Consider the following 24,106-nt stretch of genomic DNA (forward strand, 5'->3'; position numbering starts at 1 on the left):
CTAACTATAAGCTTTATCAAAAAGGAAGGTCTTAAGCGCACTCTTAAAAACGGATAGGGTGTCTGCCGCCCGAACACAAACTGGAAGCTGATTCCACAAATGTGGAGCTTGATAAGAAAAGGCTCTGACTCCCATTGTACTTTTAGAGACTCTAGGAACAACCAACAACCCTGCATTCTTGGAACGCAATGCCCTAGTAGGACAGTAGGGTATAATGAGTTCTTTAAGGTAAGATGGCGCCTGCCCATTAAGGGCTTTGTAGGCGAGAAGAAGAGTTTTAAATTGTATCCTGTGTTCTATAGGGAGCCAGTGTAAGGCAGCCAGAACAGGAGTAATGTGGTCCCTTTTCCTAACTCTGGTTAGTACACGAGCTGCAGCATTTTGAATCAGCTGAAGCGACTTGACTGACTTCTTGGTACACCCTGATAATAAAGAGTTACAATAATCCAGCCTTGAAGTTACAAATGCATGGACTAGTTTCTCTGCATCGTTTTGAGGCAAGATATGCCTGATTTTTGCAATGTTACGTAGATGGAAGTAGGCGGTCCTTGAAATTGATTTTATGTGGGCGTTAAAGGATAAATCCTGATCAAATATAACACCAAGATTCCTTACAGTCTCACTGGAGGCCAAATTAATGCCATCCATAGTTAGTATATCCTTAGATAATTTGTTTCGTAGATTCTTCGGGCCAAGTACAATAACTTCAGTTTTGGTCGTGTTTAACATCAAAAAGTTTAAGGTCATCCACGTTTTTAAGTCCTTAAGGCAGTCTTGAATTTTATTTAGATGATTAATTTCATCAGGCTTGATTGATAAATATAGTTGAGTATCATCCGCATAACAATGAAAATGTACAGAATGATTCCTTATAATATTGCCTAACGGAAGCATATATAATGTGAACAAAATAGGTCCGAGCACTGAGCCCTGTGGCACTCCATGGCTAACTTTGGTTTGCGTGGAAGATTCATCATTGACACGTACAAACTGAGAGCGTTCAGATAGATAGGACCTAAACCAGCCTAAAGCAGTTCCCTGTATGCCAACTAAGTGCTCTAGTCTTTGCAATAAGATATCATGGTCGATAGTATCAAATGCAGCACTGAGATCGAGCAAAACAAGAATAGAGACACGTCCCTTGTCAGAGGCTATTAGAATGTCATTTGTTACTTTAACCAGAGCTGTCTCTGTGCTATGATGTGTTCTAAAGCCAGACTGAAAATCTTCAAATAAATCATTGTTTTTTAAGTAATCACACAACTGTTTTGCGACCGCTTTCTCAAGAATTTTTGAGAGGAATGGAGGATTGGAAATAGGTCTATAATTGGCTAAAACCTCTGGATCGAGGTTGTGCTTTTTAAGAAGCGGTTTTATCACTGCTACTTTGAATGATTGTGGAACATAGCCTGATAATAAAGACATATTCATCATATTTAATAAATAAGTGCTAATTAATGGAAAAACTTCCTTCAACAGCTTAGTTGGAATTGGGTCTAACATGCACGTTGATGGTTTAGAAGAGAGAATCATTGAATTTAATTGTTCAAGGTTTATGGCTGAAAAGCATTCTAGTTTACTATCTAGTGTAATATTAGAACTTACGTTTCCGGGAGCTGTTGATAACACTATACTGGTCAAAGGCAAGAGGTCATTAATTTTGTTTCTAAGAGTAACAATTTTATCGTTAAAAAAGCACATAAAATCATTACTACTGAGTGCTATGGGAATAGAAGGCTCAATCGAGCTGTGGCTTTCTGTCAGCCTGGCTACAGTGCTGAAAAGAAATCTTGCATTATTCTTATTCTCATCTATTAATGAAGAGTAGTAGGCTGCTCTCGCTTTACGCAGTGCTTTCTTATATTCATTGAGAGTAATATGCCAAATTAAACGAGATTCTTCAAGTTTAGTGGAACGCCATATCCTTTCAAGTTGTCTCGACTTTTGCTTTATTTTGCGGGTTTCGGCATTATGCCATGGAGCTAATCTATGTTGTTTTATTTTCTTCTTTTTCAAAGGAGCAACAGAGTCTAATTTTATTCGCAGCGCATCTGTAGCACTATCAACAACATGATCAATTTGGGGTAGTGCTGGGCGATTTTTTCGGTTTTCACGATTAATTTGCATTTTTACTTTCCTACGGTTTGTGAAATGGCTGAACCGAAAAATCGCGATTTAAAAACATTTCTAGACTCCGCAGATTTGTTTTGCTTTAAGGGACTCCGTAGTAGCTTACTCTCTCACTTTCCAGAACGCGCACAAAACTCAGCCACATTGCCTGTGACTACCCGATCTGCAGCTCTGCCCGATCTGCTGTTGTTATGCTGTGTTCGTTGTTGAGCATAACAGAGGACTCAGACATTGTACATTAAATATATAACTAAACACGCCTTTTCTCCTCCTTATCTCTTTCATGACTTTTCATTTAATATGGTTTTGAACGCTGTAATCAATACTCCAAAAAATACAGGAAATACTTCACGGCTGGTTTCATTTCCGGTAGTTCCGGATGTTGTCTCATGCTACCCACGTCTGTAAACAAACGTATTCAAATAAACTACCTTCATTTAATATTCAGCAATAATAATATCTCGACATCTATAGTTGTAGTGTTGAAATCAGTAGGTTTCGGTGTGCAACACTCCGTGTCATATCGCTACTAAATTCACCTCTATAGTAAATGGCATATTAGCCACATGCTAAATGCTAACCGGAGATGAAGGATTTTCAGAATAAAAGCTTAACAACTGGTTGTGCACGAGAACTTCTGGTTTTTCAGTATAAAACAGCATTTAAACTGACGGTATGTTTAAGGTACTTTATGCCATCAAAAACATTGATTTTAATTTCTAACACTGTGCGCATGTGCAGAGCTGCAGATCGTGTAGTCACATAGCCTACTTACTACAATCACATTCACCGCGCCACCGACAGACGTACCATAAAAATGTCCACGAACACAGATGAAGAAGAACTCATTCCTAAAAAAGGTGCTACTTCAGTTGTATGGAAGTGGTTCGGGTACAAGCGGTCATACATAGAACAAACAACTGTTCTGTGTAAGGTCTGTAGAAAGACAACTTCCTAGAAGGTTAAAGGGATGTGATTTTGTTTGAGGGTATTTTTTTATTATTCATTTCATTATCATTATTTATTATTTGTTGTATTTCATTTTACAAGTTTTTTCAGGGATGGCCTAAAAGAGATTTTTTTTCCAGTTTGATTTAAAAAAAATCTTTGCACATTAATGACAGCCAAGTGCCGTGGTGCTGTTTTTATTTTATTATTTTTATTCTTGAACAACTGATTTGTTCACATAGGCCTAGACTACTTGGTAATCTCATTTATTTGTATTGTGTTAATAAAGAAAATATGTATTTAAATGTTGCCTTGGTCTGGTTTGTTTAGAAAAAAACAGAAAAAAATCGAGGTTTAAATCGAAAATTGTCGCGATTTTATTTTTAGGCCAAATCGCCCAGCCCTAATTTGGGGTGGTGTACATTTTGTATAAGTTTCCTCCCTTACATGCAGACATGCTATCGAGTTAAGTATTGGTGGAATCTCTTCCTTAAATTTGGCTATAGCACTAACAGATAGGTTTCTGCTGCAGGAGCTTTTGACTAATGCTTTGTAGTCTCGTGGTATCCTCCTTACAAATGTAATAGATCCTCCAAGTTTGACCAGTCAGTTCCTTCCCTGTGGCAAGAACGAGAACTTCACCTGGACTGTTCTTTTCCTTGCATTACACCACAGGGAAGGAGCTGGAAAGATCTATGACACTCCTATATACAGCAAATAGCCACTATAAGAGTCACAGAATGTGCCATTATCAATAAAGAAGAAAACAGGAAAAAGAGAGCTAATCCATATTACCTCAGACTCCATTTTGAGAGCAGGCCAGAGGTCCATGAGCTCGTTCACTGCCGGGCATGTCCTCACTATGGTCTGTCGCCGCAGTGCAAATGTGGTGTGCATCATCTTTTTAATGAGGGGTAGGTCCATCTCAGTCTTCTTGACTTCCTCAACAATTGTCTGCCTCAAGTGCTCAAGACTTGAGGGATCCTCTCCTTGGGGAAGGTTGAACAAATCCTATATTTAAAATGTAATGTAAGCTACTGCCTAATAACTTCTTAAACATCCATTGAGTTAATGTTAGTATGGTAAATGAATTCATGGACAACAAATGGACAAGCGTTCACTACCAAGCCTGTTAATAATCTGACATTGTTATATTCACTTTAACATTACCTTTCTCTGCTCTGCCCCATGTGTGTGTGTGTGTGTGTGTGTGTGTGTGTGTGTGTGTGTGTGTGTGTGTGGCCTCGCGCTTGTTGAACCCGTATACAGAGGTTGAAACCTGGGTGAAGGAGAGTGTTAAACGTTAGCAGCGGCTCTCGTAATTCAGCAGCGAGGAAGGGAACACAAACACACACAACCCTCCGCGCCTCGTGGTTTACAGTAGGGATGCTCCGATCGCCAATTTCGGGGCCGATCGCCGGAATCAGTATCGGCCGATACCGATCGCCGATCCGATCGAGTGGGCGGGGCCTAAATGGAAGATTTAAACATCACTTTAAATCTTCCATTTAAAGTGATGTTTAAAACTCAGTTAATGGGGCTCATTCACTGGAGCTTCCACAAACAACAATCAACTTAATTATTACATTCAAATGATGTACATTATTCAAGTTTACATTCACTTTGGATAATAACACGGGAGAAATTAGCGGAAGCGCTCTCTTTTCCTCTCTCCCTCTCTCTCTCCCCCCTCTCTCCCTCTCCTGACAGCCTGTCAGTATCTCATGCAGCTCACTGATCCAGTAATGAGTGACCCGACAATGAAGAATACATATATTTATAATAACTAGTTTAGCTTGTTCCAGAGGTAGATAAAATAGCTAAGTGTGTTAGGTCTAACTCTTACGGTACACAGCAGCTTTTCAAAAATCTTGAAAATCTTGGAGCTGGGCGTGTCTGAAAGCTTGGGGATTTTTTGCGAGCAACACGACCAACAACCAATCACATGAATCTCCCGCCCCAACATACAAAGCAAAAAACCCCGGGGTTTTTATGCGAGCAATATATAGGCTATATATATATATAAACTCCCCAAACAGGCGAAAACTTACCAGTTTCACCCACTGTCTCTGCCACCTCCCTCCATGCCTGGTTCCTCCGGTTTGTATCCCGTTCATAGTTCTGGTCGTAAAGAACCGGGTGATTTGCTACCGTAATTTCTCGTTTGGAATATGAGGAAATGAACTGCGGTCTGGTTCTCCCTGTGTGTGTGTGTGTGTTTCGCTGCGCTTACCTGTCTGGCGGGCGGAGCTGCAGGATTTCTGCTTCACACACGTTGCATACCGCTATTTTACTGTCTTTTTCGGACACCTTAAAATAATGCCAGACCGGTGAAGCCATTTTGGCGAGCTTGTTTTGCCGCACACAGAGAAAAGTGTCATGTATTTTACGTCATGCGATCGGCTCTCGCGTACGGCATGTTTAGAAAGCACCGATCGATCGGTAGAGAGTGAGTATCGGCCGATATCGATCGGTGACCGATCGATCGGAGCATCCCTAGTTTACAGTGTGGTTTATCTCCTTCAGACTAAAGCTGAACAAATCCTATATTTAAAATGTAATGTAAGCTACTGCTTAATACATTCTTAAACATCCATTGGGGAAATGTTAGTATGGTAAATGATGAATTAATGGACAACAAATGGACAAGCGTTCACTACCGAGCTTGTTTATAACTGACAACGTTATATTCAATTTAACATTACCTGTCTCTGCTCTGCCCCGTCCCGTGTGTGTGGCATCACGCTCGTTGAAACCGTATAAAGAGGTTGAAACCTGGGTGAAGGAGAGTGTTACACTTTAGCAGCGGGTCTCTTAATTCAGCGGCAGCGAGGAGAGCACGGAGGGAGCACACACAATCCTCCGCACCTCGTGGTTTACAGTGGATGAAAATGTTAGCTTGCTAACTGTTAGCAAACTAGCTAGCTAGTGACCGTGTTAAATAGTGACTTTCAGTTGTTAGAAATTAAAATCAATGTTTTGATGGCATAATGTACCTTAAATGTACCTTTAGTTTAAATGCTGTTTTATACTGAAAAACCAGAAGTTCTTGTGCACAACCAGTTAGACTTTTATTCTGAAAATCCTTCACCTCCGGTTAGCATTTAGCATGAGGCTAATATACCATTTCCTATAGAGGTGAATTTAGCAGCGATATGATATGATGTTGCACACCGAAACCTACTGATTTCAACACTACAACTATAGACGTCGAGATATTATTATTGTTGGATATTAAATGAAGGTACAGTTTATTTGAGTACGTTATCGTTTACAGATGTGGGTAGCATGTCACAACATTCGGAGCGACCGGAAATCGAATTGCTGTGAAGGATTTCCTGTATTTTTTGGAGTGTTGATTACAGCGTTTGGAATGTGTTGAATGGAAAGTCATGAAAGAGTTAAGGAGGAGAAAAGGAGTGTTTAGATATATATTGAATGTACAATGTCTGTATACTGTGATATGTGTAACAACGGACATTAAATAGTCGGAGAGCCGGCCCCCAGGGAGGAGCCTGCAGAAGCTATATAACAGCAGCACCTGAGCGGTTTGGCCTCTTTTCTCTGCTAGCGAGGGCCAGAGACAGCTGCTTTTCTGTCGGACAATATCCTGTTTGTGACTTTACCGCGCCTTTTTTATTAATTAAAGTACCAATTTGAAAACATCTCAGAGACTCCATTTAGTCTCCTTTTTAAGCTTCTCTTTCCTGGACGCGAGAATAACCATCACAGTTAACAATTGGTGACCCTGACGTGATTCTCGTGGCACCGGGAGAGACTATACACGCGGCTGTTCTCCGGAGCCGCTGGCAAACCCGTTCGACACACAGAGAGCTCAAACTACGGTAAAGAAGAAGCCTGTTACGTCAAAATTCTTCAATAGTTTATGCAGAACAATCTTAGGACTGTGTGTTGGACGGCTGCTTCCGGTTCCTGAAAATAGCTGGGAAATTAATGTTAAAACAACCAGATTTATAACAATAACAATCAGAACACGTGGCGTTGCATTTTCACAAGCAGGGTGAGTTCAAATTACTTATTTTTCTTATATTTAACCCTGCATGCTATTTGTTTGTCTGTTATTACATGTCGGCGAGGCCAATCATTTCAATTGTTTCTTGTTACGTCTCAATTTAAACGTGAATGGTTTTAGGCCATTAATCAGTGAGGGACTGGTTGAGACAAGAACAAAGTGGAGTGAGTGTTTGTGTTAAGGACAGTGTGAGGCTGTTTTTACTTTTTACAAGTTCTTTGTGTGATGATGGCAATCATTTAAAGTGTTTCTTGTTACGTCCTAATTTAAACGTGAATGGTTCTAGGCCATTAATCAGTGAGGGACTGGTTGAGACAAGAACACAGTTGAGTGAGTGTTTTAATTACAGCAAGGGGCTTTCTTATTAAAAAAAAGTCCTTTTTGAGGAAAAGGCCTGAAAAGTTTGAAGGTTTCAGTGGTTGTTTTTTCTGTTTTCTAACAGACATTGCGCGTGGATTACGACAAGGGATGCGACATTCGTGCGTTAGATAGACGATATTCTGCTAATAGTGTTTGCTTGGCGCCTTACTTTGTCCCATGATGGCGTGTTTAAACAGAGGAGATAACCATACTGGCTCTTAAAGTCAAAACATTACGTACACAGGTTGAAGGCTGTGACGTAAGGGTATAAGGCCCATTTATAATTGTAAATTACATAGAAATGTTATTTTAAACTGCAGTGTTGTTTTGTGTTGAGAATTAAAAGATCACCCTCATTATTTCAACTCCGCTCTGAGAGCCACGAGGTGTTTTCAAATCCCTTTGTTCTTCAGGTCAAAGGTTGGAAAATCAGTTGCCATCTTGTCTTGCCCTCGTGTTTACAATGAGCAATGGCAGTCGCCATTTCGTGAAATGCTAATTTGAAAGTACTCAGTCCTACTCACATGAGCCTAGGCACTCCATCTTGAGAAGGACAAATCATATTTCTTGGCAGAGTTGGAACTATAAAATAGACAGGTTATCTTACCGTGGGAAGTTTGATATTTGTAGGAGTCTGTATTTGAGATATTCTTGTTTGCAAGTGCGTATTGGCGGTTTATTTGAGATATTCTTGTTTGCAAATGTGTTTTGGCGGTTATGTGCTGTGTTGTTTAACCATATTCTAATTTTCTTCTCATTTTTAAGGAAATAAGCTTCTTCTTGTTAAAAAGAGGTCAGTTTTGCAACAGTGGATTGAGCTGGAAATTACAACAGTGCACTCTGCTGGTAATACAGAATTATTACAAAGATACTATAACATTTTGAAGCTTGATTTTGAGTATTATGAATGAACACATGCGCAAATCGCCAGCACAGAATTACAAAGTGGTTTCTAATTAAAAGATGAGAAACTTTCAAACTAGGCTGGAGAATATTCAAACACCAATTGATTAAAGCTAACACAAATTATGACATTTACATAATTTCATACACTTTGGTATGCACTGTACACAGTAGATTTAGATTTTCACCAGATTTCTAATTTTCATATTTTAAAGTCAAAACCATACACTGTACAATTTTTTTATTTTATCATTTCAGATTTTAAAATTTGCATAATTTGTATCTTTTAATCAACTTTATTATTTAAATTTTTTTTTTTTTTAAATCTATAAAATGAAAAAAAAAAACTTAAAAAGCCCAGATTTAAAGTTAGGTTCGGATGACATAGGATATTACTGATCAGGAACGACGGTGCTAGTCAGAAGATTGGTGCTTAATCTTTGATAACTTAATAATATTCATTCGAATAGGAAGAGAGCATGTCACCAAAACAAACTAAGCTGGGACTAGACGCAGAGCCAGGCTCAACTGCAGATATCAAGGAAAGGGTAATAATCTGATCAGATGCTTTAACCTTTCCAATTAAAATAACTATATGGAGTGAAGATGAAGAAAGATTTATAAGAGTTACAAGTCTGATACTCCATCTGGAATATGCCAGCCTATTGGCACACAGCATAAATGTGGTCCGAGTAGCAGACCCGCCAGTGAGGGAAGACATAGCAGAAAAAACAAGACACCGTAGCTTATAGGAACAAGACAAGGAGAAGGGAGGGGAAACTTCCAGAGAAGGCAGGGCAGACACCTCCAACAATTCAAGCTCAGGAAGAACCAGAGAATGCAGGGCAGACACCTCAAACTGTTAAATCTCAGATAGTGCCAGAAAATCAGAAGCAGAACCAACAACCAGGAGGTTTCCATGATGACAACGGAGGCAGGGGGTCCCAGAGATGTCAAAGACGAACAGCATTGCCAAACATGACCCAAATGCCACTGACACCCTGGTATCAACCACAACAATGAGGAAGCTCAGAGGGCCAGACCACCAGGTGATGCATCTTCAGCACAAGGGTATTTTGAAATCCAGCTACATTGAGCCATATCTGTCACCACAGAAGGGAGAGGTTTAATGTTTAATGTAAAACAAGATAGTGAGTAGCATATTGCATTTACACATAAAGCATCCACAGAATAGAACATTTAGCAGACTATTTTTGTAATTATGAGAAGGATAGAGAGTAAGAGTGATGTTGTTCCCCCACACAGAAAACTATTGTGTTCACACAGCTAGTGAGGTCAAGACGATGGGGTTTCCACCCAACAATATGAAGACGGAAACCTAGTACTCGCCCAAGACGGAGGATCCATACCAAATCCTCCTGTTTACACCGACTGCAGTTCAAGGGGCGGCGATACACCTGACGTGGAGCTGTTGAGACCTAAAAACAGAAACTCGATTCTGCTGTGGTGACAGTCTGGCTACAAAGGGAGGTGTCCGATAGGGTCGCTTGTCTCAAACCAGTGAAGAAGTCAACAAGAACCCAGCAGAACTAGAGAGTGACTGTTAGCGGGAGAACAGTGACAGAGCGACAGAGACTGGCACAACATTTTCCAGCCAGTACATAGATAGACCCCGTCAGAAGACCGGGGCTGTGTTTAAAGGGGAACTTCATTTATTGTTAGTGGAAGTGTAGTTTTTTAGTCAAACAATTATGTGATTTATGGAGTCAGATTACATTTTTCTCATAAACACCATTTTATAATCGGTCTGAAGTATCTGTTTTAAGGCAATGAGCTGCAGATTAAATAACCTAACACTGATTGAGAGCTTGGATGAAGAAGTTGTAGGGTTTTTACAACAGTTTCAAGAATCAGTTTTTATTTATTTATTCTTGAGTAATTTTACTGATTTATAATGTAGTGCGTAAGGCACTATCTCATTTTGAGTGAGGGCCACCAGCCCTTCATGCATGTCACCCTCTGTGAGAATGGTTCGTATGTTTCCCTCTAGTTTAGATAAATATTATTTTATTATATCTTTGTACAGCAGTATCAAACAATCCTAGAATTATTGAGACGCATTAGCGACACCAGGGGTATTGTTTTTCGCAGCAACAATGATGCATAATACCAGGACAAAAGCCATTATTGCAACATGTAAACCATTTTTGTGCTAATGGCAGATTTGAGTGAATATGTTTTTATACCATCAGAAAGCCATACATAATACGATATTTTGTACGCCTTATGGGTACACGGAGAAGTTATATTTATTTAGTGCAACGTTATGCGTTTTACATGTCCTGTTCAGAATAGGGTAATCATTGCAATATTAATTGAGCATGTTCTGCTCAAAGGAGGGAGTGTCATGATTATACAGATATGTTGATTTCAGTGACGTTGTAGTTAATAAATAATAACATGTAGTTAATAATAGGTCTCATAACGACAAAAGGTATGCCAAAGCTTGGGCCTCCTCCAAGGAGGGAGTGGTCCAGTTTTAGATATTAGATGAATAAAAGTAATGAATATGTCAGAACTCTGAGTAATATAATCCAAGTTTTGTCTACACAGGCTAAGAAAGCTACAGAGATACAAGACGAGACACCAGAAGAGACTCCTGTTCGGCCAGGTGATTGGGTGAGGGTGAAAGTTCACAAAAGACAGTGAGCTGATCCCCGGTGGACGGAACAGTGAGAAGTTGTAACGAACTTCACACGCGCTCCGGTTTAAAGGTAAAGAAAAAGGAGCAAATTGACACCACCTCACACATTGTCACCCTTCACTGGCAACTTCCAGAACATTATTGGGAGTTAGGACTGATTTGGCAGAGCTGGAACAAAACAATAAATAGAAATAAGATAAAGATAGAAACAGCTCAAAAGACGAATTGTCTATAGATAGTACACTAAAGTGAAAACCTATTTTTGTTTTACATCTGAAAAAGAGTCCAATTTTTGTATACGTTATTATAAGTACTCATTATTTAAATTCTGTAACTGACACCAACGGAGAAAATAGAGATGATGTCAAGAACAAAGCCAAAGCTATTGTGGGGTCCCCTAGGGATAAGAGTCAGAATAGCATTGTTGATTGTGCTCATTACACTTGGCACCTTTCTGGTTGGATGGGGAGTACAATATCAAGTAAGACATGGATCCATTAGTCCACTCATAGAGAATGCCCACATCACTAACAAAACTCCAGCTGTGTTTCAGAGACTTTCACTTATCCCCAGAGCCAAAAGATCAGCTGAGCAACAAGAGGAGGAGTTAGAAATACTCGGTCCCAAAGGTGAGGCGATTACAATCAAGATGATTCACCCCCCATATATGCAGTTCTTGTATCAAATGATGAGATGGGTTTAAGTGATTGGGATATGTAGGTGATGGGAATTTACAGATTAGGGGAATCTAAAAATACACTGGATCCATGTTTTAGTCTGTGCCAGAAACACCCCTGTTAAGTTTATGGACAACCGACCGGTGACCTGAGCACAATTATTGAAAATGATTACAGTAGAAACAGGCTACTAACCCACAAGTACAGCTTTGTACGTACAAACTCTATGAACAAAATGCCCCAGCAGATTGTGGCGACATTGCAGATATGTTCAGTCACAAAAGTTACTTATGTTCTAAATAACAGTGAGATTTAAAGTAATGGAGAAAATATGGGGACGTTCTTTTATAGTGTGTGAAATATGTGGTGCTTGAAACATGTAGGTATTTTTAATTTATAGAAGAAAATGGTTTCCTGAAAGAGTTATTTGGAGTAGCCATGTTAACAGTGGGTGGAAACAATGTTTAGGGATATGGCACAACCATTAGTAGACATTAATTGGGTTCAGATGACATTTAACATCTAAGACAGATAGTAAGATTAGGAAAATAGAGTGGAAAGGATTGGATATGTTTCACCTCAGTGTGTTAGAATTAACTATAGGTAATGCGGCCCGAGATCTCTCTCTCTCTCTCTGCCTGTCAGAATGCTACGACCCCATCTTCAGACAAATGACCTCACCACAGGAGACTCCTCCTCCTCCGGTTTAAAGACAGACAACCCGAGCTGAACCAACAACGACCTGAGGCATCCAGAACCATCTCCACCTGAGACATCCAGAACCAAACCAGCATGCTGACAAAGAGGCAAACTCATCGGTCCCTCAAACAGGACATGAAGTTCCAAACTGAGCCGCGAGATTTGGCACAATAGCAGAGTGTGGGACATGAGAGCAGAATACACCACTCCATGCAACAGCGTAGAGACTGAAAAGGAGGAGATGAAATGCAAAGCAGTTGGGCCACTGAAAAGAATTACAGCGGGAAGATCCAAGTGCGGATGGACTGAGGAGAAGACAGGACGGAGGAGAAGACAGAACCAGAGGAGTTGGCATGGGCCAGCAGAACGTGAGGGGGTCGTGGCTTGACGACCAGAGGGGGAGAGAAGGAACACAGGAGTGAGTGAGTTTACACATAAACACACTTATTAGAAAATAATCCTAAAAACACACTGAGGGTAGAACATATTATTCAATCTTTTCATAATATAAACAAATTATTCTTATAGAGATTCTTATTCATGTGAGAATTTGGGGAAGATTTAATTTGTTACAATATAGATAGCAGGCAAATCTTTATTTGAATGGAAAATGTTAAAGGTAGAGCTGGAACCAAGCCAAAGAAAGTATTCCAATCTAGAGTATTGTAGCATGTTTTTTACCATAGGAGAACTGTTAAGGTGGAAACAACATTTGTTTGTCGTCCAAGATGTAGAGTTTTAAAAAGACACTAGGCAAAGAGCGATTGAAGATTTTAATTTTGAAAAACTAGTATAATTGGGAGTAATACATGCGGGGCCTTGGATCACTCATTTTAATGGTGCGTATTTTCGACAACAAATATCGTTCAGGGAGAAGGGGTTGCTCAACCCACCCTGCAGATGTTTTAAATCTTACTTACAGCTTCAGAGGGAGCGCACGGCACCAGAGTATGAGTTTTAAAAGACAAGTGCCACCGCCTCCTAATGCTCATCCATTTAATCAGTGATGACCTGACATTTAGAGATGTTATTTAAAAGGAGAAACATATCTGCCATGAGTGAAAATTCCTGAATTGAACTACAAACCATTAAATGACTTCTGTCTTTGAAGTCCTTGTTAAAGCACCCAAGGTTCCACACACTGTTAAGGAGGTTAGCATAGTTATTTAAGTAGACCAGAAATGAAAATAAATTAGTATAATGAGTTATTGATATTCCACCGGTTTTCACACCATTTCAGGGACTTTATCACTGTATTAGAACAGACCACCCCAAAGCCAGTAGGGCTAAGAGACCAGTCCCAGGGGGAGTTTAGGCTCCAGGGTACAAGGATAGCATAGGGGCGCCCAGGGGAGGCCTAGATGTTGCACTAATTCCATGTCCTAAAATACCGATTGATCACGACGGCCTCTTCTAGAGAACATATTACTTTCATACCTTAAATGGTATGAAAGGAGGGAGGGTACATTTCTCATGAGGAGACAGTTACAAATGCTAGTAGAACAAGACGGCCCACCCCAATACAGATGTTGATGAAAATTATGAGTTAGTTTGAATGATGTTAAACGAAATGGATGTTCAGAGATGAGGTTGTTCAATGAATGTCCAGCCGATGTGATTCTTTAAATGATGAAATCATGTGAAGAAGTGAGCAAAATAAAATGCTAAAATGGAGTGAATCCATTTCAATTTACTTATACTATTACAAGATAGTGTATTTTTATTTCAATTTACTCTATACTATTCCAAGATAGTTTATTTCATTTTTATTATTTTTCACTGTTCTATATGGTAGATTTCATGTATTTTCGAATCATTACAATTCTAAAATGGGTAGTTTATTTTCACTTTGTAAAAACAAGTGCCTTAACACTGAGCGTATTATGAGAACGGTTTCTCTGAAAGGAGGGAGGAAGAAATGTTCTGATACCAAGCCATTGCTGCTATTTTGAAGAACCATATTGAATGTTAACACTAGAAGTTATGCACAAGGGAAAACTTTGATGTTTGAACACAGTCAAAGTATTTTTGTATTTTTGTAAAGTTGAGGATATTCGAACCATTCCATTTTGATTGTATGTTTTTGATATGAGTTATGTACTATGCAGAGTTCAGATGAAGAACTCATTGATTTCAGTATTATACACACCTTTTAGGTGTGTAAGGAGGGACTGTTAGAAATTAAAATCAATGTTTTGATGGCATAATGTATCTTTAGTTTAAATGCTGTTTTATACTGAAAAACCAGAAGTTCTTGTGCACAACCAGTTAGACTTTTATTCTGAAAATCCTTCACCTCCGGTTAGCATTTAGCATGAGGCTAATATACCATTTCCTATAGAGGTGAATTTAGCAGCGATATGATATGATGTTGCACACCGAAACCTACTGATTTCAACACTACAACTATAGACGTCGAGATATTATTATTGTTGGATATTAAATGAAGGTACAGTTTATTTGAGTACGTTATCGTTTACAGATGTGGGTAGCATGTCACAACATTCGGAGCGACCGGAAATCGAATTGCTGTGAAGGATTTCCTGTATTTTTTGGAGTGTTGATTACAGCGTTTGGAATGTGTTGAATGGAAAGTCATGAAAGAGTTAAGGAGGAGAAAAGGAGTGTTTAGATATATATTGAATGTACAATGTCTGTATACTGTGATATGTGTAACAACGGACATTAAATAGTCGGAGAGCCGGCCCCCAGGGAGGAGCCTGCAGAAGCTATATAACAGCAGCACCTGAGCGGTTCGGCCTCTTTTCTCTGCTAGAGAGGGCCAGAGACAGCTGCTTTTCTGTCGGACAATATCCTGTTTGTGACTTTACCGCGCCTTTTTTATTAATTAAAGTACCAATTTGAAAACATCTCAGACTCCATTTAGTCTCCTTTTTAAGCTTCTCTTTCCTGGACGCGAGAATAACCATCACAGTTAACACAGTCCAATGCCTTCGGGGTTGCTCGTAGTAAATTAAGTAAATGGTTGGGTATATTATGACACACATTTGAGTATAAATTGATTAAACTAACATTGAAGGCTTTTATTAGGAAACCTACCTGTTATGTTGGTGTTTCAACGGCTGCCGTCACTATGAGCACCCACAACCACAATGCATTTGGCTGAACTTTTTGAATACATAATTAGCTTAGGGGCAATGACATTTTTCATCATATATACAAAAAGTGACAGCCCTATTTTGGCACCAAGTTTCCGCAACTACATATCTTACAAGTTAACATTATACAGTAACTGTGCAAATAATTCAGGCATTTCTGTGAATCTGATGACTCAACCTATGGCTAATGCTAGCTAACATGCATGTATCTGGCTAACATCAACACTCTCTTTCACATGTTTAATCTCAAAATATTTAAAAAAGTGAAGAAATATGAATATTGCACTTACAGTGAGACCAATGATGCTGATTACCACCGGAAAGTGTGGAAATTAAGTGTGAAGATCCACCTTATTGCAGGTATTAGCTGCATGTGCTGCATCCCACTTTCGACAGTTAGTGACGGTTAGTGACGTCAGACACACAATAAGCATTAGAAATGAGTACAGTTCAATGTATATGTTTAAGTGATGCTTACTTAATCCGCCAAATAGTTCAAGTTAATCAAAGATTATCAGTTTACTTAACTCAAAAACGAAGAACAGTCACAGGAACTGAATATATTGAAGTTAGTAGAACTTTTTTTTAAATTTAAGTTTACACTAATTAATCTATTTAATTATTTTGAACGTTCGGGTTTACAGTGTACTAAAGTACAAGATCTGAGTATACTTCTACTTTTACTCTAGTAGCCTACAATCTCTATACTTATACCACCTCTGTTTATAGCCTATGAAAAAAACTATTAGAAAACGAAGGCTAAAGCTAACGATAGCAGATAGTGACAATGATATTGCGACAGAAAAACTTTTCAGTTCATATCACTCTGCCGCTCTGCTCTGAACACCTGAACGGCCCGTTCTAACAGCTCAGTCTGTGCCAGTGACTCCGCACAGTTAACGAACACACTTATGGAGTCAGATTTGGGTCAATATTCTCGCGCGTAAAACAAGCTACTCACGAGCGGAAAATGTGCTTTTACACGCGCATAAAATGACCCTCGCGCGCAGATTAAACCCCCGCGAGCGGCTCTGCGCCCGCGAGCGGCTCTGCGCTCGCTCGCGAGAGAGACAGCCCTCTTGCTTGCTCGCGGGAGTGTCAGCCTCGCGGAGTCTGTCTACGCGTGCGTGAAAAGTTTCTGGCACTTTGGGGCGGAGCCACTGGACTTTGATTGACAGCTGCCAGGAAACCCGGGGTTGCCAGGTTTGATAAATGCCTGAACTACCAAGAGCCGAGCAGTGACGGCAGCAAAATCTAGGTGCGTACAGCAGACAGTAGCTAGCAGTTTTCGACGGACACAGCCCACTGAAAAATATATTGTTTTATATCAAATTAATGTATATTACATTACATTACATTGCATTTAGCTGACGCTTGTATCCAAAGCGACTTACAATAAGTACATTCGACCAGGAAGACACAACCTTGAAGAAAACAGAATCATATATATATATATATATATATATATATATATATATACATATATTAGCTGTACACTTTACGAATATAATAGTTTTTTATGGACAACTTTACCATTCAATCTCGTCCAACTGATTTTGCTGCCGTCACTGCTCGGCTCTTGGCAGTTCAGGCATTTATCAAACCTGGCAACCTCGGGTTTCCTGGCAGCTGTCAATCAAAGTCCAGTGACTCCGCCCCAAAGTGCCAGAAACTTTTCACGCGCGCGTAGACAGACTCCGCGAGGCTGACACTCCCGCGAGCAAGCAAGAGGGCTGTCTCTCTCGCGAGCGAGCGCAGAGCCGCTCGCGGGGGTTTAATCTGCGCGCGAGGGTCATTTTATGCGCGTGTAGAAGCACATTTTCCGCTCGTGAGTAGCTTGTTTTACGCGCGAGAATATTGACCCAAATCTGACTCCATACACACCGTAGATAATGTAGCTGACCCTCATCCCGGAGCAGCAGAGTTCAGCCGGCCCGACAGGCAAGAAGACTCGAGCACACAGCTCGCGCTTCATATATTAAAAAATAACACCATGCGCGTCATGATGGCACATAACAGCTCGCGACCGCAGATTATTTCGGCGATTAGATAAAATGTAAATTATATTTGACGCAACTTGTTACATTTCCATGACTTTTCCAAAACTTTGGGGAAAATATTGTTTTCCATAACTTTTCCAGGGCCTGGAATTTGCATTTTGAATTTCCATGACTTTTCCAGGTTTTCAATGACCGTACGAACCCTGTATAGTTTAGTTTGGCATCTGATTTAGGGGATTAAACAATACACTCGTATTTGTTACCTGGTGGTTACTTACTTGGTCGTCACTAGGGTACTTTTAATCGTGTTGCTGCGTGCTGCTGCACCACACACCCGCCGTGGCCTGTCTGACTGTCAGCTCTGCGCGCTGCGCGTTCACGTTGAGAGCAGGGAAGGGAGGGGCTGCAGCCATAGCACGTATGGGAGTGCCGCGGGGCACGTGTGGGGATGTCTGACAAAATTACAACGCGCATTTGGGGCATTGTTGTATATATTAGAAGCTTTTAATCCAGAATTGATCGATGTTACCATGAGCCACATACAGTACACTGTAAAAAAAATAAAAAAAAACTGTAAATAAAGAACTTTCAAAAGGGCACATTGCTGTCAAGAGGGCAAAACGGAAAGGTGCTCAAGCACTACCTAGAGTCTGTGCACGTCTCTGCCCTCATCAGCACCCCCCACCTCCCCTCCTGGCTCCCCCCTCTTCACCTCACATCCTCTGTCCCACTTCTCCCCTGTGACCCCCATGCAACTGTTCGACTTCATGACTGGAATGAACTCCACCTGCACACTTGACCCAATGCCCTCCAAATGTGTTAAAGAGAGCCTCCCTGCCATCTCCCAACTCATCGCCACCATCATTAACTCCTCCCTCAGATCTGGATCAGTTCCCCCCTCTCTCAAACTGGCTGCTGTCACACCCATTCTCAAAAGACCTGGACTCACACCTGACATCATGTCCAACTTCCGGCCCATCTCAAATCTCCCCTTTCTGTCAAAAATACTTGAACGTGTCATTGCCTCACAACTTAAATCCCACCTCAGTTCCAATGACCTCTTTGAGACATTTCAATCCGGTTTCCGATCAAAACACAGCACAGAAACAGCTCTTCTGAAAATCACAAACGACCTCCTCCTCTCCTCTGACTCCGGCAACCTGAACATCCTCATCATCCTCGACCTCACCGCAGCATTCAACATCATCAACCACACCATCCTGCTGTTCCTCCTCAAATCATCAGTCAACATCACCGACACTGCACTCTCCTGGCTGAAATCCTACCTCACCGACAGACATCAGTTTATCAACATCAACAACTGCACCTCCTCCACTGCTCCTCTGTCCCAAGGCGTCCCCCAGGGTTCGGTGCTTGGCCCCCTCCTCGTCATCCTCTACATGCTCCCCCTTGGCAAAATAATTCGTTGCCACTACCTTCAATTTCACTGCTACGCCGATGACATCCAACTTTATATCTCAACAAAAACCATCACCCCCGCAACACACTCCACTCTCACCAACTGTCTCTCAGAAATAAACATGGATGCAAACAAACTATCTCCAACTGAACAATGCCAAATCAGACATCATCATCATCGGCCCCCCATCCCATATCAAAGACATCCAGAATTTCAACTTCACCATTGACAGCCACACTCTATCTCCCCCCCTCACATCCGCAACCTTGGAGTCATCTTCGACAGTCAGCTCAAATTCAAAAACATTGCCCGTCTCCGCCCATCACTCTCCTCCTCTGCTGCTGAAACCCTGATTCATGCATTCATCACTTCACGACTCGTCTACTGCAATAGTATCCTGTACGGCATACCATCCAACCCAGCGGCGCCGGATTCATTTCAGAAGTGGGGGGGGGCCAAAAAGTGCGTGTGTATGTGACATAGCCTACTTGCCAACCCTCCCAATTTTCGCGGGAGACTCCCGTTTTCCTCCCGGGGTCATATTTCTCCCGCATTTCTCCCGATTTCTGACTAAATCTGATTTGTTTCATTCTAACATAACGCACCAAATGTTACTGTTTCCACTCGGACTTCAATACAGCTACACCATTGTTTGGTTTCCATGGTAACGTGTCTCTTTAGCGCGAGCAAATGAAAGTCTGAGAGGGTCTTCAGGAGGAAGATAGTCAGAGAAAACAGAACAAGAATGGACAACTCAACCCTCTGCTCACTCCTTTCCTGTAAATTAAACTATACAGACCAGCCCACACATATGACAGCGCAGTTGCTCATTCCATCTCTTCTTTTTTCCTGCTACGCTCTTGTTTGACAAGCTGAATGTTGACTTGTGTTTGACTGAAGTAAGCTCTGTGAAAAGTTCAAGTTATTAACTCGGTATTTACAAAGCTGTCATCTCCACATTTGGAGAAAGTTACAAGCCGTTTGACAGCATTACATCTGCATATTTTCACAGAAGGTCCTCCTCACCCGCCTGTCTGAACTCCTTGGCCTCACTGACTCCGCCCTCTCCTTCTTCCACTCATACCTCTCGGACCGGACACAGTTTGTCACACACGCTGGCTGCAGCTCCCCCTGTGCCTCTGTCAACCATGGAGTCCCCCAAGGCTCGGTGCTCGGTCCCCTTCTATTCACAATATACATCCTTCCGATTGGTGATATCATCCGCAGCCATGGTCTCTGTTTCCACTCCTATGCCGACGACACCCAACTGTACATCAGCACAAAACCTTCTGCCCATCTCCCCCCTCAGTCACTAATCAACTGCCTACACGAAATTAAAACCTGGATGACCACCAACCTACTCAAACTAAACAGTGATAAAACTGAGCTCATGGTTGTGGCCCCCTAGGCACTGCTCGGGAAGGTTGGAGATCTGCTCCTCAACATCGACGGTTCCATCATCTCCCCATCCCTTCAGGTCCGCAACCTTGGTGTTGTCTTGGATTCAACCCTCTCATTTCAAAACCACATCGAATCCGTTTCAAAATCAGCCTTCTTCCACCTCAGAAATATTTCAAGACTCCGGCCATTACTGTCCGACTCTGTTGCAGAGAAGCTGATACATTGTTTTATTACCTCACGCCTGGACTATTGTAACGGACTCCTGTCCGGGGTTCCCAGCAAAATCCTGAACAGGCTCCAGTACATACAGAACTCAGCTGCCAGGGTTCTCACACGCACCAAGCCCTGGGAGCACATCACCCCCACTCTATTCAATCTCCACTGGCTCCCAGTCAAGTCCCGCATCACCTACAAACTCCTCCTCCTCACCTACAAATCCCTCCATGTCCTCTCCCCTCAGTACCTCACAGATCTCCTCCACCCATACATCCCGTCCCGCACCCTTCGATCCTCAGACTCCGGCCTGCTCTCCATTCCCCATTCACGCCTCCGCACCTTCGGGGACCGTGCCTTCAGTGTCGCTGCCCCCACTCTCTGGAACTCCCTCCCTGCAGAAATCCGCAAAGCCCCTTCTCTCAACATTTTCTAATCAACCCTTAAAACTCATCTGTTCAACATCCCCCCCCCCCCCAGTTACACTTCCATTTCTGCCCCCTGTTTTATGTTTATGTTTTTTATGTCTTGTCCTTGTATGTTTCTTTGTAAAGTGACCTTGAGGTTATGAAAGGCGCTATATCAATTCAAGTTATTATTATTATTAGGGGTTTTGCAAATAATTAACCACTCTCTGTTTTTGTACCATTCTGCATTGAAGTACCTTTCTCTTTGCCCAAATAAGCTTTTATTTGCCCGTCACAATGTCCCGACAACAAACCTCCATGCAGTCGGAACCAGCCTGTTTCGGTTCAACGATGCCGGCGGCGGCGGTTTTGACAGCCTCTGCGGCCGCAGAGCTGCTGCTGGGGTTCATCTGGCTGCGCTGGTTCTATGGTTGAAGGACCAGGCTCCGGAGTGTGGATGTCAGGGATGTGACATTCAAGCAGTAGCGTGGCGTGGGAAAAAATGTAGGGGAAGCCCATTTTTTGGGCGGGGGTGGTCAATAACGTAACCAGATGAGTGATTAAAGCGCCCGGTATCATTTTACACACATTTGTATCACACAGATGCAGGACTTGCACACGCCTGTTATCTAACCGAAAGGTCCGCACGCACTCTCCAGCTGAAACTCTCTCCTTATTCATTTAAGCATTTTACTTATTAATGTATGCAGACAATCACACAATCTATGTGATTTTTGGATTTACCGTGCCTCTCAATTGCCCGTGACAGGTTGGCAAGGTCGATGAATCCTGAAGTTGCCCAAGGATTGTTCAGGGAGCACGAATCCTTGTCAAAAAGAAGACATGGCCAGCAAAATAGACGCTGAAGTTTAGCGCTTCCAGTTAGCCACTCCGTGCGGACATAATTGTCCTCATTGAACGTCCGATTCTCTCCCTTTTTCCTCTGTGTACACCATAGACTGGTGTACACACAGCTCGAGTGCGGGCATTGGCCCGTCATCTGATTTAATTGTTAGTTGCTGCTGTAGCGGAAGTTTAGTAAAGTTATGTTTGATTAAGTACGCCAAATCTCCACCCTCCATAATGCTTCATTTGCTTGATAATTTCAAACGGCGATGATGACAGTTACAGTATTAAAACTGATGTTGATGTGATTTGATTGGATGGCAGTGTCCAATCAAATCGCCAGCCGCCAGCCGCCTCTGAAGGGAAGCAAGAGGCGGCTGGCTTCCCTTGGCATGGCCCTGACCAATCACAGGTTGGCAGGGGCATCACGTGGGCCTCATCTGATTGGTCAATCCCTCAATTTTTTCACCAAAGGAAGCCAGATTCGGCTGGCCTCCTCTCGCAACAGAGAGTGCAATCTACTGTTTCACCATAACATCTAGAGGGGCGCTGTTTGTTTCACTCTTTGTAAAATACTCAATGAGAATGGGGGAGAGACGGGCCGGCAGCAACACACAACAAAGGAGAATTATCGAAACAAAACAAAGTGTTTTTTTGAATTTATTTAAATTATAACTACAATCCGAAAAAACAGGGGAAGCCTGGCTTCCCTTGGCCTCCAGGAGAAAACGCCACTGCATTCAAGTTGTTGAATTTCAGCTTAGTTTGACTGTATTTTGTTTTCTTATGCGCCGGTTCTTCTGACATGTTTGCAAGTTTATCTATCTAGGTTAACGGCTGACACACATTGAACAACGTAACACATAATGTAAACAACGTAACAAATAAACACATATAAGCTTTGTTATTGGTTGTAATGTACATGGATACATTTGAATGGTGTGACAATGTCCTATTTGATTGGATTAAAATGTACATAATTGTTATGTCTGCCTGCTGTATTTTACCTAATGCAAAGTGACCTGCTCCATCGAAATCAGTCGCATTGATCCGGAGACACATTTTGAGTTGTAGGCTATAGGTTGGAAAGAGGAGATTCCTAGCTTTCTAATGATATCAGGATTGTTTTTGTACTATATTAAGCAAAATATGTCACATTATATATTGACTGTCACCGAGTCATCATTTTAAGAAAAAGGCCTAAAAGTTTCCTCTTCTCTGGATCGATCTGATTGATTATTAGCGGAGCAAATTATCAAAGTAGTACGGAGGGAAGATATTTTCGTTTGGATTACTGGTCTGGGGGAAGCTCGCGAGTGTGTGTGTGTATACGTGTGTGTTTGTGTATTTTTGCGTTTGTTTCCCGGGGAAAACTCTCAGGAGAAACACCGGCTGTTGTTATGCTTGCTGTGACGTCAAGTTACTCCGTTCTCCGCTTGTAATTATGCCGTTAAAAGCTTCAAAGCTGTATTTATCATCTGAATTTGCCGAAACAAGTTTAATATTCTGAAAGCCAAGACTTTGTTTATTTGAAATCAGATGAAAACAAACTGTAACGGACCCTGCGGTATTATCTATGATTACTATGCCTTACATTCATAATGTCAGCGGAGGGAGGGGAAGCGGTGCTGTGGAAGAGCAGAGTGGCGAGTGAGAGGCGAGCTGTGTTCTTCCCTTTACAAGCTTCAAAAATGCCTGTAGCTAATGAGATTGAATATAACAATCAAAAATAACAAAATATACACAGCCAGATCAGATGGCGTTCTTTTTCGATGCGACTTTAGAGTAGAGGGGAATTATTGAAACCGGATGTGTACAGTGTTCCGCGGCATCCGCTGCTGCGAAAATGTGGGGCAGGGCCGTAAATTGGGGGGGGCGATGGCCCCCCCGCTTCCGGCGCCCTTGATCCAACCTCCTCAATAAACTCCAACACAGGGTCGGCTTTAGAACAAATCGAATGGGGGGGCAATCATTTACCAAGGGGGGGCACACACTGCCGTCAACAACCAACACACAAGAACCAACGCAACTTCAAAAAACATGCTGTAAAGCAGGGGTGTCAAACTCAATTTCATTGCGGGCCACATTCGCATAAAGGATGCACTCAAAGGGCCGGTTGTAACTATATATAATATATAAAATAATGTATTATATATGACATTATTGCCTCTGAATTGGATTATTATCGGATAGGATAATAACTTAACTACGTCTGAAAGCAGAAGTCCATGGCAAATAATTGCAAGTCTCTTCAGTGCGCAATGTCACAAAACGAGATGCATTGT

At 41.6% G+C, this 24,106-nt stretch overlaps 1 protein-coding gene across 1 annotated transcript; it reads right to left on the reverse strand.

Moving 5' to 3' along the window:
* On the reverse strand, window positions 1-897 carry LOC117540269 (the record flags this gene model as incomplete). Its single annotated transcript, XM_034206866.1, has 1 exon — window positions 1-897. A coding segment is annotated over one exon (897 nt), but the record flags the coding sequence as incomplete, so codon positions are not given.
* Between the last annotated feature and the right edge of the window lie 23,209 nt (window positions 898-24,106).

The sequence above is a fragment of the Gymnodraco acuticeps genome, unplaced genomic scaffold, assembly GCF_902827175.1.
Source record: "Gymnodraco acuticeps unplaced genomic scaffold, fGymAcu1.1, whole genome shotgun sequence".
Lineage (NCBI taxonomy): Eukaryota > Metazoa > Chordata > Actinopteri > Perciformes > Bathydraconidae > Gymnodraco > Gymnodraco acuticeps.